Source organism: Ostrinia nubilalis, chromosome 14 (genome assembly GCF_963855985.1).
Source record: "Ostrinia nubilalis chromosome 14, ilOstNubi1.1, whole genome shotgun sequence".
Lineage (NCBI taxonomy): Eukaryota > Metazoa > Arthropoda > Insecta > Lepidoptera > Crambidae > Ostrinia > Ostrinia nubilalis.
Window position 1 is genome coordinate 5,172,579 of NC_087101.1, and position 18,239 is coordinate 5,190,817.

Consider the following 18,239-nt stretch of genomic DNA (forward strand, 5'->3'; position numbering starts at 1 on the left):
TCTTATGTTATGACTTTATAAGTACCACTCAAACTAGTACAACCGAGTGGTCACTTTAGAGCAGAATAGGAACACCCACTTTCTGTGGTTAAAAGAAACAATAAAGTGCGAAATGCTATGCTAATATCAGGCTTCGCTAATCCGTCTGGACAGTGTGCGAAGTGTAGGTTAAATTGTCCATCTGCCTCTGGTAAAATTGAAGAAGGCCGTGATTCTTTCTGCAGTGGAGACTAACTGGGTGGGACTAACTTACCTTAGGTTCCGAACTGCTACCATTGAGGTTGGGCGAGCGCGGGGGCCCTGGCCGCTTCTTCTTCTCTATATGGTGCTGACGCCGTTTGTTCTGCACAGCCAACAGCAGAGATATGAACGTGTTCTTGAGCTCTTTCTCGTACTCAAGCTCGTCTCGGAGAGCCAGCTCCGCGATCAGCGTCTCAGAGAACTCGCGGATCAAGACTTCTAGCTCCATGAATATCTCGTTTAGTTGAGCGAGCGAGAGTTGGCGAAGCTCTGAAAGTTAATAAATTGGGTTAGAAATGGTGACGACGACTGTATAGGCAAACGATGGCTGTTCGGAAAAAATGTGTTTCTAAGTTTTGGAACGTGAAGTTTTCGGTCTGATTAAGCCATGTCAGAGGATAAAATCGTTAAAACCGTCCTAAGAAAGATGAAAAGTTGCGACTTTTTCTAAATAAATCCGTTTCTGGTAAAAACTACTGGTATTTTCTTCTTATTAATGTGCTTTTTCTCTCTGTTAATATTAAATTTATAGATAAATAGGAAAAGTCTTTCAAGAGGAACGCTAACGCTTTCTTTAAACAAAAAAAAACATTCGCACGAATAAACTTCTTTTCAGTTTACTCGTTTCAGTAATTAGTTCCTGCTGGCATTTCCTCCAGAATTCCTTGAACCGTTAACGTTCTAATTTTAAAATTTCAAAGCGCAACAAAATTTATGATAACAAAGTGATGTGCAAATCACTGCCGCACAATTTATAAACGCAGTAAGTAACACGTGAACAGTTTCGAGAAAAACGCGATCAAAGTTGAAATTTTATTTTGGGGTGTCTACAATTAATTACGCAAATATTTGTAAAAAAAAATATATGGGCTTATAGAGCTAAACTCAAAGTTTATTTTGATATGAGGTTTTTGTATTTTAATTAATATTTTGTATTTAAAATTATTAAAAAACTGTTTATGTTATGGATTAACTAAGTTTTCGTTCGATACTTACTACCCATGAATGCAGTATGATTGTTCCTTACTGCGTTTATCAGTAGTTTTCGTTACTTACGGTGCATGTGTTAAATGATAGATTTAAATTTTAGTTCTTACAACGTAATATATGCGCCGTATCTTTACAACTTACTGCATTTATGAGTGGGAGTGTGAATCAAAATAATTAATCAAAACTTTAAATGCGCAGTAATAATACAATTATACTGCGCTTATCATAAGGCAATAACGCTTTCATGTTGAACTTTCCCAAATGACCAAGGGGTAAATGAAACAAGTATTACAAAATAATTGCTGTGATCGCTTGTTATTAAATCAAAAATTAAGATATGGCACCCACTTTTAGATCTTAAATATACCAATCTAATAAAATAAAGACTCGGTCGTTCGTTTCAGCCAAAAGAAGTCCAATGCTGGACAACGGCCTTCCCCAAGGATTTCCACAAAGACCGGTCCTGTGCCGCTCGCATACAGGCACCTGACGCGACCTTCACCAGATCATCGGTCCACCTAGTGTGAGGCTTGCCCAAGCTGCGTCTTCCAGCTCATAGTCGCCACTCAAGAACTTTCCTGCCCCAGCGGCCATCAAACAACTTATAGTGTCTCCAACCTTCAGAGGAGTGGGTACAGCACGGCATTTGACATGATTTTTGTCTTATCCATTAAAGACCCATTTGTTGAGAGGCTCTATTGAGGCAATCGAGGATTGAGCTTAGATCCTCCACGTTCTCAGCCATGACTACGATATCGTCCGCGAATCAAAGATGGGTGATGTACTCGCTGATGATATTTATGCCCAATCCGCTCCAGTCCAGAAGCTTGAAAACATCTTCCAGAGTGGTAGTGAACAGTTTTAGAAATATGACATCTCCCTGTCTGACCCCTCGCTGCAACTGAAGTCCTGATCCCGGAGACGGACTGACATTGTGGCCTATTCGTACAAGCCCTTCAACGATTATATCTATAGTAAATTTGGCACCGTTGGAGAGACTGTAGCTTGAAGAGAGGTCTTTCTCATAGACCACAAATGCCAGACAAAGTTGCTAATTATTCTCCTCAGTTTTCTGCCATAGATAAGTATGTGGTCTATCATACTAAAGCCTTATCGGAAACCGATTTGTTCGGGAGGCTAGATGTCGCGTGAAACCATTCATGATGGCTCTCAAATACAGAATCAGAAGTGAGATGGGTATAAAATAAATTCTTCAACAAGGTTTTGTTACCTTTTTTGAAGAAGAGTATCACCACACTTCTGTGCCATGCCGTGGGCGTTTTTCCCTCAAGGATGACAGAATCGAATAGCTTCTAAAGAGCCTTTAGTACCGGCGTTCCGCCTGCTTTCAGAAGCTCAGCCGTGATTCCATCATCGCCCGGTGCCTTGTTTTTCAGCTGTTTGAGAGCCATTCTAATCTCGTACAGACACGTCCGGGATATCTTCGGTAGGATAGTGTCGGGTCAATCTAGCTCTTGGGTCTTCGGCTAGATTTTTGTGACAGGTTTTCAACTTCTTCCAATAACGTAAGAGTCAGTCACTGCGTTCATAACATGTTAACACCTAGGCAGCACTCTGACAATCCTTAGTATGTACGCAGTATAATTGTAATTACTGCATTAATATTAAGTACGAGTCATCTGTTTTTCCTATGGAAACATAATATCAGTGTGTGTTTAAGTGGAATTACTGCACATATACTATGTGCAAGGTGAACTTAACAATTGTAGAAACATAATAAGAATGATGTAATTGGCACATACTGCACTATTACTGTGTAGCAAATTAAGTAAGCGCTAGTATTCACGTAATATTAAGTTATTATGTGCTCTTACTGCTAACATAGTATGTGAAGAAACCTACAATCTGCTCTTTACTGCGTTTATGATAACATGTATCTTCCGTTCTAAGATAGATAGAAAAAAACGGGTCTTTGATTCTTATAGATCGCGATGTCAGGATTCAGAATATTCAAAACAATCATAAATGCAGTAAGTGGTACTTACTGCGTTTATAAATTGTGCGGCAGATCAATCGAAGCGTCCGGGGTGAGTGACCTGCGATAAATTGGTGCAGTAACAGCTGGTAGGTAGGTACTGCGTACTAACTGCTGGCGCTGGCACACGAAGTGCGGGTAACGTCACTCTAAATTAATTAAGCGTTTGAGAACGCGATGTTCCCTCAATGCCAATCGATTTCGAATCGTTTTTACCGATTTCATTTGGTTTTAAACAACGATAAATCAGTTTTCCCTAGGTTAGGTACCTAGTGATACTGGTGTACTTTTTTGAGCGTAGTTGAAGAAAACCTAAAAATTTACTTTTTAAGACATTAAGTGATAAAATTAAACGAAATCTAGGCCATTTGCGTGAGCCAACGCAGATTATTCGCCTTATTAAAATATAATACGTATTGATTATTAAAATTTTAATGAGTGTTGTGTTGTTTTAAACATGTAGCCTAGAAAATAAACTAACAAACACGTAAAACCAGTGCACTACAACATATTTTGCCATCAACAAGAAATCAAGCGTGGTTATAAAGATGCTTGCGATATAATATTAGGTCAGCCTTGATTAACACCGAAGAAAATTGACGTCGAGATAATGAAATTCTCACGGCAAAAAAGTCGCGTAATATGTCGACAAAAATCGCGGGAAATGTACGAATCCTCATTATGTCATAGTAGGGGTTATGCGGCAAAAAGTTCCCTTGTCGAGGTTCCAATGTAATGAACTTTGCTTCGCCGTACGAGACCGGTTTCCATAATCTGCACCGAGTTGTTACGAAGTCCGTTTAATATTGCGCCTTTTAAAAGTTTCTCTCCATATAGGTCCAGGGCCAGGCCGATATGATTTATGTACACGAAATTAAGTTGTACGATCATTATGCAAGCATTTATAATGTAAATTTTACAGTGTGCTTAGTGAGAGAGGCGTTTATCCCTATACTGACTTCGATTTCCTCCGTCTGAGGTATCCAGTGACTATACACTTAAGTCCAAAACATTATATAAATGGGTTTATTGTTTAAGTTTCAGAAGCTGCGCCACTTCGAACTATACATATTAGTGCAATATTCATAACAATTTTTCCACAATAATTCCCGTGCAAATAATATAACAACCCAGTTTACCAATGCTTTACATTTACGAAAATTTCCTATGTACAGTAAAGGCTGGGTTGCACCATCTTACTTTGACTTTAACAAACGTCAAAAATCTGTTAAACTTCATACAAAAAACACCGGTTATCGTTATAGTTTCTGTTAAAATTACTAGCTGGTGCAACTCAGACCAACAACTTTAAAACAAGACCCAAACATTTTTATCGGAAAATTTTCAGAGCTAAAGTTTTCCTTTAAGCCTGAAGGACACTTACTGTCTTCGTAAAGCGGCGAGCTGAGCACCTCCTTGCCCTTCTCGAGGGCCTCGTTATACTCTATGATGTCTCCCTCCGAGGAGGGCGTCTCTTGCATCATGTCGTCTATCTCTTGGATCACCTGGAATACAAGGACAAACGTTAGTTTTATAGAAATCCTTTAAAAAAGTGAATTTTTCTGCGCCTGCAAAATTCTTGCACGGAAACCTCGAAAATTGGCTCGTTGATTACTAATTAATTGTGTGTAATTTCCTAATTTCCTCTTTAACTTTTCTAGTTTCTGTCTACACGATCAGAATCTTTTTTTTATCTCCAACGGGGAAGCTCTTGGCCTGTATCTCACCTGATGGTAAGTGATGATCAGGCCAAATGTGGAAGCGTTTTACCATAGGTAAAGCTTCTGTATGATAAGTGTATCTATTTTATTATTCCTGATAGCAATTAATTAAGAAAACCAGTAATCGTTTCACACTTTAAACAGAATTATAAACACTTTCAGGTTTCCGCAGCATGTGCTGCTGTCAAGAGTAATTTACATACCTCGTCAGCCGTCTTGACTGGGCACTCGTGGTCCTGGTGCAATCCTCCCAGGATCAGCGCGTGCATGTCCAGGTCTGAAGACACGGCCTCATCCTCGGAACTGTGGATCTCGTCATCTGGCGTCATTGAGCCCTGCACACCAATAAATGTCAGGTAAGTGGAGATTAACCATGATAAGTGAAGTTTTTATTGTTGTAGAATTTTTGAGTGGTTGGTGACCATATCCTGCCTATAAAAGGGGGTTCGCTGCATCTTACTTCCCATCCTACACATGCCACGGCTTAAGAATAAAGACTGTTAAGTGACAAATGTAAATGCAAAATTTAAGACAATTGTTAAAGGGATCTACCCGCATGATTTTAAAATTATACTAATACCAAGCTAACACCAAACTTGATAAAGTGTCTTGAAATACAATACAATGTTAAATTTCACGGTGAACAGACAAATTTTAATGAGGTTAAAAAGATTCTCGTTGAACAATGCGCGTCAACTGATACTTCTCTTTTTGCGGTGCGGTCAGACGGTGTTGAGTTACTGGGAAATAAGAACAAAACCGTTGAACTTTGTGAGGCGGTCGTGATGATGTTATTAATTGGGCTCCAATGATAACGCCGTCTAATTGCGAGCCAGAAACATGACAATTCCATTTTAAATTGGTGACTAGTCATGTAGAACATGAGTCTCCCATTTTAGATTGGTCCACATGTGTTGTCAGTATCTATTAGCACTTGAATAAAATTGATGGACGGAGCTAGCAGACTAGACTACCTATAATACAGTGTGAGTCTTGTTCACATATGAAAATAGGTGAAACTAGACTTATTTTTTCTTTCGATAAAAATGGGTCTAGTTTCACCCATTTTCATATGTGCACTTTATCAAGACCACACTGTATTTCAGTCACACTTTAGAAGATCTTTTCAGACTAGATATGGCAGAATACCTACTGCTTAAAAAAAGCTTCCATGGAACTTTCTTCTAAAGTCTAATAGCTCCATGAAATCTTGTACGAACGCATGTTTCTCATCCATTCAGAAGATTGTTCCACTCTTCACTTTGAAGCGCGTTAACTGCATTCAGACAGTCGTAGCAGGCCTGGCTCACTCCGCGCGGTACATCCGATAATTACCTACAGCGAAGCGCCCCGCCGGCGGGTATTATATCAGTCGAGTGTCACGCGCGCGCCCGTCAGGACGCTGGCGTGCGTTGTAGTATGATTATAATTCTATGATCGAAGTATTATTTAAAAATGGACATAAAGAGAAAGACATATTGTGCGGCGTTCGGGTGTTTAAATTCGAAAAGAAATCTACCGGATTTATCTTTTTTTTTCGCTTCCCAAAGATGCTGAAAGGTATGTTGGCCATGTAGGTAATCAATAATTCTTAGGATAGTATAGGAACCTAACTTACTATGACTACTGCTCAGAATGCGTTCGTTCGTTTCAGCCAAATGACGTCCACTGCTGGACAAAGGCCGCTCCCAAGGTTTTCCATAATGAATGCATTCTTACCTACATACGTACCTCATTACAAATAAGTAGATTAATTATTTTTTCACTAGACAGCAACCCTAACAGCGTAAGAAGAGTTCAGAGGCACGCGATAGAAAGAGACAAAACTTGTAGGTGAATAAAATTGTAGGTACGTAGTGCTGTGCGAGCTGAATTCCACTGTATCGCGTCGTAGCAAGACTCGCATTTATTTAAATCGTCTTGCGGAGTAATCCTTCTGTACCTGTACTATTACTTATTCTGTGGTCGTAGTTAGATTTATTACCTTCTTATCGCTCAGGTTCAACGTGGGGATGTGCATCTTCCTCGAAAACGATTTCGTCCAGTCGATGGGGAGGATGTTCCCGAAGTTTCCCGTGATCGTCCACCACATTCTGGAAAAGAAACAAACGAAAATCGTCACTAATCTCCGTAGAACGAGTTTATTTAACAGTTTAACTATAAATTAAACATTTGTGACCGTTTCGAAAGGTTATTTAATTTTATTGCGTCTGTAATGATCCGATTATGTAAAAGCGGTCAGAATTTAGGCGGGATTATAAGTTTTATTAGTTGAAGTTTTAAATTAAATGCAATTATAGTTTATAGTCTTTGATTACTAACACAATTACATAAATTAATTTTAATAGGTCTTTTGATTAGAAGTACATGCATCCAATTAGAGTAGGTACTACATTTTGTGGTACTACATACTTAAAATTATCTACGAGTATGTAATAATAAGTAGGTAAATAAGACGACGAATGACGTGATTTTAAGTGCTCATGTTAGGTTGTAAATAAATTGATCATTGTTAAGTTTAGAACAATGTGGCAAAAAGTAAATGACCACATGTGGTTTGCAGGCTCGTCGACGTCTGTTACGACCTTGGCTCCTTAAGGTCGTAATGACCCAACTGTTTATGATGAAGCATGAGTAACAGGCTAGGGTTGTCATTTCTGTCGTCTTTAGTAAAGTCAATTTACTCGTAATAACGAAAAATTTTAAGCGATATAAATTTCTTTTTGTTTAAATAAAAGCCTTACAAGTTTCAGTCAAAATTTTAGGTGAATTTACGAAAAGGGGATAGGATTTTTTCTTTGTTGTTTATGCCAAAACTCAAACATAATTGCTATCTCATTATTTAAGAAAGCATGACTTGAGAAAAGTGGGATCGACCTGAAGAATATTTTTCAAGTTTTATTACCTTTAAGTTAACATAGTAATAGAATGCTATTCTGCGAGATCAGTCCTTTCCTGTCAGAAAAGATTACAGTTTTGGATACAAATTCTGGAAAATTCGGGCCTTGGCTATTGCAAACCCTAGTCCATAATCCGATGGGAAGAAGTCAATTGCGTCAGAGCACAGGATAAGTAACCCCGACTACTAATTCACGCGGCAAGGTCGATGGAACTGAAATGGCGCCTGAAATGCGTTTGATTGATATTACAGTATTTTTAGCCGGTCGCAATTTGGCAGATATGAATACAATCCACTTGGATTGAGTTATAAAAGATGAATAAATTCATGTTGTAGGTACATATTTCAGTTTATCTATGCTATGGTTAGTTTGTACTCGATTCTTCTCGTTCGTTTCGCAGGCTGCCCATGCTTTTTTTATTTATTTCTAAATAGTGTTAATATCTTTAATTAACCTTTTAGAACCAATTAAAGGTAATACGAGGAGGAGGAGGAAAGGTGTGAGTGGAGATACGAGTATATTTCAGAAAAACGTGACAAAGAAAATATAAACACCACGTTATTTTTCTGTTCCGTTTTGAGCAATATGATGAAGTGTCTGGTGGTAGTATTCTCCCCACCAGTCTGTAGCTGTACCCTGCCATGAGTCAGCCGGAGACTCAAATTGGCGCTAATTCGAGATCTCGCGGTATGCCACAGCTCAATTGAGGAATGTGTCACTTTGCATCACGTATGGTATAGTCAGAAGCATCAATACTCGTTATCGTCCTTAACTCCATGGTATAAAGTCCAAAAAATGTTATTTGTGAGATGCGTGCACGCCTGCATCTTCGAATCAGGATCAATTGCCCGCTTTTTTACCTTGGACTGACCCTAATTAGACAATTTTACGTTTTACACGTCTACAAGATGGCGCTAAGTGATGAAGATGTCTGTGATCATTTTAGAAACAGGAACTTTCAGATTTTGTAACAGAATTGAAAAGAAGCAAATATGTACTTAAGAAAACTAAAGGAGAAATAGGTCAGTCAGTAAGTATACAAGTAGGGACTGAAAGTGAATCCAGTTAGAATTAATAACCACTTGCAGAAGCCAGTTCTTCCTTGCACTATAATTTTATACCTACTTGGAGATTAACGATTAAATACTGGCATGACAAAGTAACGCATGTGCAACCCGACTTAACTATAGCTTCTAAATTAACCGTGTATACTTAAAACATACGAGTACCTTAAAAAACTGCAATGCGTCAGTCATGCACGTCTCGCCTGAAATAATCATAGCGTTGGACATAATTGGTCACTGATAGATCTGGCGCGATATTTACAAGCTGTAATTTATAAGTCTACGTTTTCCGACAGAGGCTTGAGAAAGCCAGATAAACTGCGCGGGCGCACGGTATCAGCGACACTTCGCACAGTCACAAAATTGTTGTAAAATCGCACCTAATACAAATGCATAAGATACACTTGATGTGCTGTCGTCAAAATTACCTATTTGTCGCATAAGGTCACGCAATCTGGGTATGGTCATGTAGCCCACATTGACAGATGTTGACACGTTGATTGTTACTAGTGTCCGACCGAAATTTCGGTTTCGGTTTCGGTTTCGGCCAGTTTCGGCCAAAAAATCAAGTTTCGGTCCGAGTTTCGGTTTCGGCCAAAAACGGCCGAACCTTTCGGCCGCGCCGAAACTTACAACATCGTACCTTAGGGTAGTTAAATTTTCAAACAGAACCTCTGTAACTGTGCTGAAATTTCATTGTGATAAATCTTTGAAAGTAGAAACCTGTAATTATAGGTCGGCGAGATGTTAATTTTAGAAAAAATGGGCTTACTATATAGGTCTACCAGAATCTCATGGCAAACAAAAATATTGGAAAAGTGTGTTTTTCATATTATGGCAATTGTCTATGGTTTAATTGTCACCTGTCAATGAAAATTATGAAATCTGTCAGCCGCTGCAAAAAATTTGTAATCTCTTCTTGACTATTTCTTATTTTTGTGAAAAAGTCGAAAAAGCTCAAGCAGGTCATATTGTTTTCAATGTGAATTGTAAAATAAGGCATAATTCAAAGTCAATCTTTGATTCTAAAGCGCGTCGTCGAGTTGACAATAAGTTGGACTGAAATGTTTTGATACATTTAGTTTATTACCCAACTGCGTCAGAAGGAGGGTTATGTTTTTTATTATTTATTCTTACTTAATAGCTGCTTTATCGGGGTTTTCAGGTATATCTCACTAATTGGTGCAGAGGAAAATGTTATGACCATGTAAAGAAAAATGAAAAAGATTTCATCAAGCAAGATTGAATAATGGAGAAGTTTCCAATTTTTTTTTTAAATAAACTTGAAATAAATATAAGTAAAACTAATAATAATTGTGAAAGAATCATGAAAATATCTCTACAAATGAATAAGTTACAGGGCCCTAAAGTTGCGCATACAAACAGTACAATACAAATAGTACAAACAGTAAATCACCCCTAATCCGGTGCTGTTGACAGATCCATTTTTTTTAAATCTAGCAGTTTTTAATTTTTCAGCTAGGGTCACTCAAGATTCTTTCTTAGTAAAATTTGGTAACCTTTTTAAATATCCCAGACCTGGCCATATACAAAAAGAACGGCACCGCCTGTTTCAGTTCCACGCGAAAATATGTAGGTAATTTAAATAATTAATTTCCCAGACTTATCTTGATCGATTTAAAAAAAAATTCACCGTCTTTTTAGTTTTAGTATATATTTTAATCCCATTCAGAGAAATATAGTGTTTTTAACATCAGGAAACTTCTCCATTGAAATGCTGGAAGAGCAATTTATTTACAATACCTGTTTATCTTGATCATCTATTGAAGAACAAGAAATGCAATTGGAGTTCTTAGAATCGTTTTCTAGTTTTGAATGAAGTGATAAGTTAAAAGTATGATTCATAATAAAATTAGTTACCTACTTAAAGTAATATACGATTTATTTATTTTTCAAGACATTTTCCTATGTTAAAAACCCTATGTATAACAACATTCTTCATACACATTCCTACCTAAAATGTATACTCGTACTTCATGTTCATTAATATTAAAGTCATAAAAGTAAAAAATTAAACAATATCAAGATCGTACTTTATTCCAATTTCCCCAGTATTGCTCTCAACAAAGTTTATTTTCCCTATTTGCCATGAGATTCTGGTACACATAACATTTTTTCGACTTTTTAAGGACTTTTTTTTTATTCTATAAAAGGTTCGGTTTCGGTTTCGGTTTCGGCCGAAATTACAATGAAACCGAACCTTCGGTTTCGGTTTCGGTTTCGGCAAAATAACATGTTTCGGTCGGTCACTAATTGTTACTATTAGTGCATTTAGACAATTTAGCAGTAGTTATGCAGATGAAATGGAAACATGTAATTTGGACTGGGTTGATGATAATAGGAATTAACCCAATAATCGCACTTATTTTTGTTCACAGAAATACTTAAAAGGTCAAACATATTATGCAGTGTTGATAGTGAGGTACCTAATAATTATAATTGTTTGTTAACGATTACAGTAGGTAGGAATGTAGGTACATATTTGTAATTTAAAATTAAACTAAAAGACCATCAAGACCCAAAAGAGGTTTTTCCTTGTAATATCCTCTTCTACACTCAAGAAAAGTTATGTAATGTACTTACTTACTTACAAACAAATGGTGTATCTTTTAATTGAAACCATGGGACGATGGGTCACAGGTTATCCTTGATCTCGTAAGACTATTGTACATATACTTTTAATATACAAACAAATGGTGCTGAGGCTTAGTCATATCTCCAGATGAATGAGCATAACTAACGCGCAGTTCGCTGTCATTATTTTTATTGGCGCGATGTGTCAACCGGAATGGCGGGCGATATCAATAACAGCTCTGGTCGGCTCGTCAGCCAGGATTGCATCACAGGCCATATGGTAAACTGGTTCACCTAGGACACTTGGTCAGTGATAAGCAGCTTGGTCATTTTAGCCGATTGCAAAGTGATGAGCTATGTTTTTCCTATTAGTAAAAAGGATGATTTCAGTTCAAAGAAGAAGAGAAACGGCTGGTAACGTCTTTTTTTTTCAGTACCCTTTAACTACATTTTACATGATTTTACCTATGTTTGTAGATTGTAGATGAATTTCAGATCATAGAAAAATAAAAGTGGAAAGTGAATATTTTAAGTATTTTCAATTTATTGAGTTTACTCAGTTAGGTTTTGAAGGAGCACTATGGTAACTTGCTTCTTAACAATTTTATAGACTCTCAATGACTGTTCTAGATATTTTTTAGTATCTGCTGACAGGTATTTATCAGTGTTTTATGGTCTGATAATCAAATTAACATTAACAAGGCACTAACGTTGACGGTTGCTGGAACATCGATTAAAATTAACTGCCAATCAAAAATTTTGTTCCGGAATTACAACGATGATGGATGACACTCATTGTAAAAATAATGTATAATTTATGTTTACAGTGCAGTTTCATAGCTTTTGGTTATATGGATATAGCTTTCATCCCGTTGTAAATAGGCATTTCAGCTGTATTTTAATATTTATGTAAATACATAGCTAGGTATAACCGTTATTTTAAATGCTGTAGCTACACGTAACATAAGTGTACTTTAGGGCGACTTTTGAATAATCATGACCACCTGAAATCTAGTGTAATTGTTATTAAACAATAGGACGATTTAACACGCAATTGGTTTCGATCATTAGAGATTGAATGACAAGTTGTTCCCACATAACTCGACGGAGCGTATCACAATGTATGTTTTACCACAGGTTTTACTTGCAAATGGTATGTAGTGTATGAATATTAAAACACAATATGCGCCAAGCATGCCTCCCAGATATGGCGTCGGTCCACTGGCCCCAAATATTGATTTCACTATGACATCGACACTTGCCATCTTTGGAAATACCGTTATCATGTTTGGTTATGATTAGCAGTCGGTTTTAAAATGGTTCGCTGGAAGACTCGAAAAAGGAATGTGAACCTTGTCACAAGAACATAGGAGGAGTTCGAACTCTTCCTATGTTCTTCTGATTAATTTCGTTGCAGGTCCAATGACAGTTTAACTTCGCCCCGGAACAAACTTGACCTTCACTGGTTGGGTTGTTGGCAGTCAAGCTGTAGATCCTGGCTACACAGGAGTTGCAGCAGTGGGAACGAGAGGTGGGAATAGTCCCGTCTTTTCCATACTACCTTGCCACTAGTGGGATAAAATATAGAAGATGTACTGTGCGTGATTACTAGTCATGTTCATCTTGTGATTTTATCTTCCTATACAACTGAAAAATAAGATTTCTAAGAACGGCACCAATGCAATGTGTTTGCCGAATTATTTCTGCCCACAATGCCCACACATACAAGATATCGAAGGTTACATCAGCTATGAATTCGCATCCTACATGACTCTAGATTTAGCTTTTGAAAACTTTGCAAATAAACATAATGAAAATGTCACGTCTTTTTGCAGAAACGAGAAAGAGGGACCAGTATTTACAAACCGGAGTTTCTGAAAGTTGGCTTTAATGTGCAGGTAAACCTAGATATTTGTGAAAATTATTCAATAATAGAAATATTTATTGCTTTGCTCTGTAAAAAAAAAACCCGTATATTTTTTGCAAATTAATCTGAAATAGAAATACAATAATTGTTTTATTTTGACTCGCAAGTGTAAAACAAACACAAGCTACCTAGATAGATATAAAATTACGTAATAGTGCCTACCTACTGTATTACTATGTTACCAACATTACCTATTAAGGCACCTTGAATTGTATTACGTAATAAAACATCTAAGTAGAAGTCATTCAATAGATTCAGCAAACTAAAGACGGTTGCACACATGCAACGACTTTTTGTAACGAACAGTGAATGAGCGATAAAATATACAATGAACTGAAAACCTTCTTCTTTTTTGCAGTCGGATAAAAAGTGGGAGATCGTGCTCTACATCCACTATATGGTGCTTTTAATTCACTCGTCTAACGAGGTAGTTGGAGGTAATTGGTTGAAATTATGATGATAAAAAGTAAGTTTTTTTATTAATTTGCAGGTTTTATTGTAATTAGTTAATTAAATTAAAGGAGGGACACATTATTTTTCCTAATGAAAATAAATTTTGAACTCTAATCTCAGACTATCAGTCATGAAAAATAAAAATGGGAGAAGGAAAGTCAAAGTTATGAAAAACAAAAACCTGTGTATCTTCTATACTTTCCAAGCGTTTGGGCAATCTTCAAATTTCACTGTCCACCGTTAAACACTCGACATTGGCGAAACCAGTGTGCTTCAAATACGCACCATTGACGCCATTAAACAGAATAATAATAATAAATCGTTGTGTGGCCTAGAGTTACATTTTATAGACTCAGCACAATTAACACTGTAACATTATGCAAATTTTAGTTTGCATTGTAATGTTTCTGCTAGCCATTCATAATAATATGGTGAAGAATACGCATTATTAAACTCATTCAGTCACTCACCTTCAATGCCCGTAGATAAAAAAGAAAGAGGTAAAACATGCCAAAACCAGATTGGTCATAAAGTCGGGATGAAGTTCCAAGAATCGTGAAGACTGGATTTGACTGCATTCCAGCGGCCGCCGAAAACTGGGAACGGGTGACTACTCGGATATTGGTAAGAACTTTTCGGACTTAACTCTCTATAGGGAACAGCATGTTAAAATTGCTTTTCGAATTTATGATAAGGTACAAATTATGGTGGCCAGATAATAATAAAATAAAGAATTCGGAATCGTGAAATGAAGCTGATGTGGAATAATTGTTTAATGAATGACTGAAGCTGATTAAAATAATTATCGTTTATGATTTGGGTTACAACTGCTCAATTAATGGTTTAAATTTTAATAATAACCGTGTTTAAATGAAGAGATAATGCACTGCGCTTGTTGACTTCAGGCAACATTTTAAGACGCAATTAAATAAAGGTGGTTAAAGATAACCTTATTATCGGTGACATTTCATTTTATAAACTGTGATTGATAGGAGGTCACGGAGAAAGAGATAAGGTGTAAGGTGGGACTTTATACTGAATGATTCACTAATCACAGTAATATCAACATTTGAATGTAAATTAATACTTTTACAAAGCAATATTTTATTCTAAAACACAGAAACATTATGTTTATTAATCACTTGTTTACAAAACGCACACCCACACAACCAAGACTTGTAATGTTTACACTGAACTATTTTTATAGATATAGAGTTCAATTTCCCGGCATTTTCCCGCAAACAATATCCATTAGAGTTTTCCCTAGAGGTAAAACTACTCAATGAACAGACCTTTGGTATTTAGAACCCTAATGGGAGCTTTTGTCCTTGGAAAACTATTATTATGGTGATATAGTGGTGCTTAGTGACCTATAGTGTGCGGGAATATGGCGTCCAGATTGTATAACCTTTAAACTGCCATTAATCAAGGTAAGTGAATTGTAAATGTTAATAATTAAGTTTAGTACTGTTGTTTTTTTTACTGTCATCGCTTATTGTCACTGTTTATTTTAATTGAACTTTTTGGGAATTGAGGAAAAGTATGATACAAATATCTAGATATCTAGATTCTGTGCCTACATAGAGAGGAAAAAACAATAGTTATACTCGTAGTTTGTTGTTGTCTAGACAATACTCATATCGGTAGAGTGAGTGGGTTTATAAAATTGAATATTACTTAGAAGATTTTCCTTATTTATATTCCTAATTAATTTTTCTTTTCAACTTTTTATAGTCTATTAGTTTTAAGCCTGTGGTCCTGAAAATCTTGAGATCCTAAAGCTCTTAGGCCCATCAGTATAAAATCGTAATGACGTATAAAATGTGAGGATTATGTCCAGTAGTTTAGCTTCAATAGAACTTTAAAGTAACTAAGCTTTCATAGGATTATGGGATTACACGTAGATAAGTGGATGAGTACGTATCTAATCCATAAAAGCCGCTTCTAAGTTAGAGTGCTTCTACTTAAGATTGAGATAAGTAGTTAAGATTTAAAAAAAGGTTACTTTTAACTTGTATTTTACTACTCCATTTAAGCTGTTTTTATTTTGGTTCATACAATACTTAACTTTCATAATGAGATTAAAATAATACTTACTTACCTACATAATGTTTTGTTAATCAGCGTTGCTATTTTTCAGCAAAGCATTTTGTTCATTAGAATTACCTACAAATCGAATACATACGCACAATTCGTACCTACATAAGTCTTACCGATCTAGAATAATATGGGTGCAGATTCATATTGTGCATTGGAATGCAATGATTCAAAAATACCTACGTTTGGAATTGCGTGCGGCGCCATACCATGCTCTCATAAGAATGAATGTTTTTAGTCGGAAATATAATAGGTATAGTTTAATTTACGCACTTACTATGTACTTTTTCTTACAAATAAATATAAATTATCATTATTTGATACGCATGCCCAGACAATTTGCAGTAGCGTGACCGTAGACAATATATCTATAGATTTATTTGGAAATATCTTTTTCTGCAATTTTATGGCAGAGAATAAAGAGTTAGCTTGCATCGATAAATTCGATAATCAATTTTAAATTGGTGAAAAAGAGCTTGAGAATAGTGACCGAGTTTTGGAACCTTTAAAACTGCGTATTTTGCGGCGTGTAAAAGCACATTATAAAAGCCTAATAAAATAAAAAAAGACTTTAATTACTTTATTACAACGCATCGTATGACGTATCGTACGACAACCTGGCTGCCTTCTACAATAAATGTCAATAGCGATTGTAGGCCAGTAGAATTAAACACAAAAATTGATTAAATCGGAAATAATTCCTACAAAAGATTTTTTTGCTTTAATGGCTTCATTGGTTGCCCATTAAGACTCTCCTAAGTTTTCGACTTCGACGGAGTTGTGCTTAAGTGGTGGGGGCCCCCGAAAGGGGCGTTTTTTCGGTTTTCCGGTTACACCGCGTAAAGGACTTACCCTATCGAAAAGTGGTCTTCATGACGGTTAAAGGGCACTTAATCCTGCATTGAATAAGACCAAATTCGCCACTTCCCCCCCCCGTCCCGCACGGTGTAGTGCTAGCGTACGGAGCTCTCGGGAGTTTTTGCTTATAAAAATAGATAAATCGCTTATAAGTGTTTGTGAGTGTAATAATCGGTTTGTATGTGACACGAACTACGGAAACTGTAAGTTATTCTGTCTATTTATCGCCTCGTTTGTGTTTTCTGGTTAAATATTCGGTGAGTAAACATCTTTTTTCAACCGACTTCAAAAAAGGAGGAGGTTCTCAATTCGACCCGTATGTTTTTTTTTTTTTTTTTTCTATGTTTGTTACGCGATAACTCCGCCAATTATGAACCGATTTGAACAAATCTTTTTTTGGCGTATAGGTAATACCTCAAGGGTGGTCCCATTTAAATTTAATAATAGAAAAAACAACCCCCAAGGGTGGAAAATTGGGGATGAACTTTTTTATACGCAATATCTCCGCCGATTATAAATCAATTTGAACGATTATTTTTTTGTTGAATAGGTATTATCAAAAGGGTGGTTTCATGCGAATTTGAAGAAAATATTTCACCCCCAAGGGTGGAAAATTGGGGATGAACTTTTTTATACGCAATATTTTTAATTTTTAGTTTTTTTTTGTGTTCACGCATTTGAAGTCGGTTTTATTTTTTTTATATTTTTTCTCGTTGCGGGTGTTTGATAAAATCGGCCCGCGCCAACCGAGGTGGCGGGTCGACCGTAAGCGCGCTGCGTCAGCGGTGCGCGTTTCCATTGCGCCCGACTATAAACTCGTCCGTCATGCCTCTGTTCAACGATCAACCCGTCGACGTCGCTAACGAAGTGTTTCTCCGTAGCAATTTAACGCAACGTTCTCCGCCTAGTGTAGGAAAAAGGACACGTAGCGAAGCTTTATCTCCAACAAATGTGTCGCCATCGTCTTGTAAACGCGTACAACTATCGGATTCGCCCGGTCTAGACGATAATTCGACGGCACCGGATCAAACACAGTACGACTTAGTAAATGAAGCCGCGTCGTATCTTACAAAAATAAATGTCGTCATTAATTCACTCGGTTCGCGAATTGACGTTAAAAATCGGTCGACAGTTATGGATATGACACAGCGAGTCACGGCAATCGTATCTTTACTGGCATTAAAATCATCATCAACCGAGACAAAATTGGCCATCGCGCAACGTGACTTATTAGAGGCCAAAATCAATAAAAATTGTAGTCAAAATAATGTTATTGGCAATGTCTCAAAGCCCACCTACGCAGAAAGCCTTAAGCTAAAAATGCCTAAAGTCGCTCCGGCCGCTGCGGCAATGGAAACACGCACGCCCCTTCCCTGTGTCGTTGCGTATCCCACTAGT

General features: G+C 36.9%; 1 protein-coding gene across 1 annotated transcript in view; it reads right to left on the reverse strand.

Annotated features, from left to right (window-relative positions):
* Positions 1-18,239, reverse strand: part of LOC135078011 (fasciculation and elongation protein zeta-2) — a 48,208-nt gene that overhangs the window by 2,900 nt on the left and 27,069 nt on the right. The window contains exons 2-5 of the mRNA XM_063972557.1: positions 6,932-7,040; positions 5,151-5,282; positions 4,611-4,731; positions 254-510 (exon numbers count right to left, since the gene is read on the reverse strand). Coding sequence (XP_063828627.1) covers positions 254-510; positions 4,611-4,731; positions 5,151-5,282; positions 6,932-7,040 — 619 coding nt within the window. The remainder of the gene's footprint in view (positions 1-253; positions 511-4,610; positions 4,732-5,150; positions 5,283-6,931; positions 7,041-18,239) is intronic.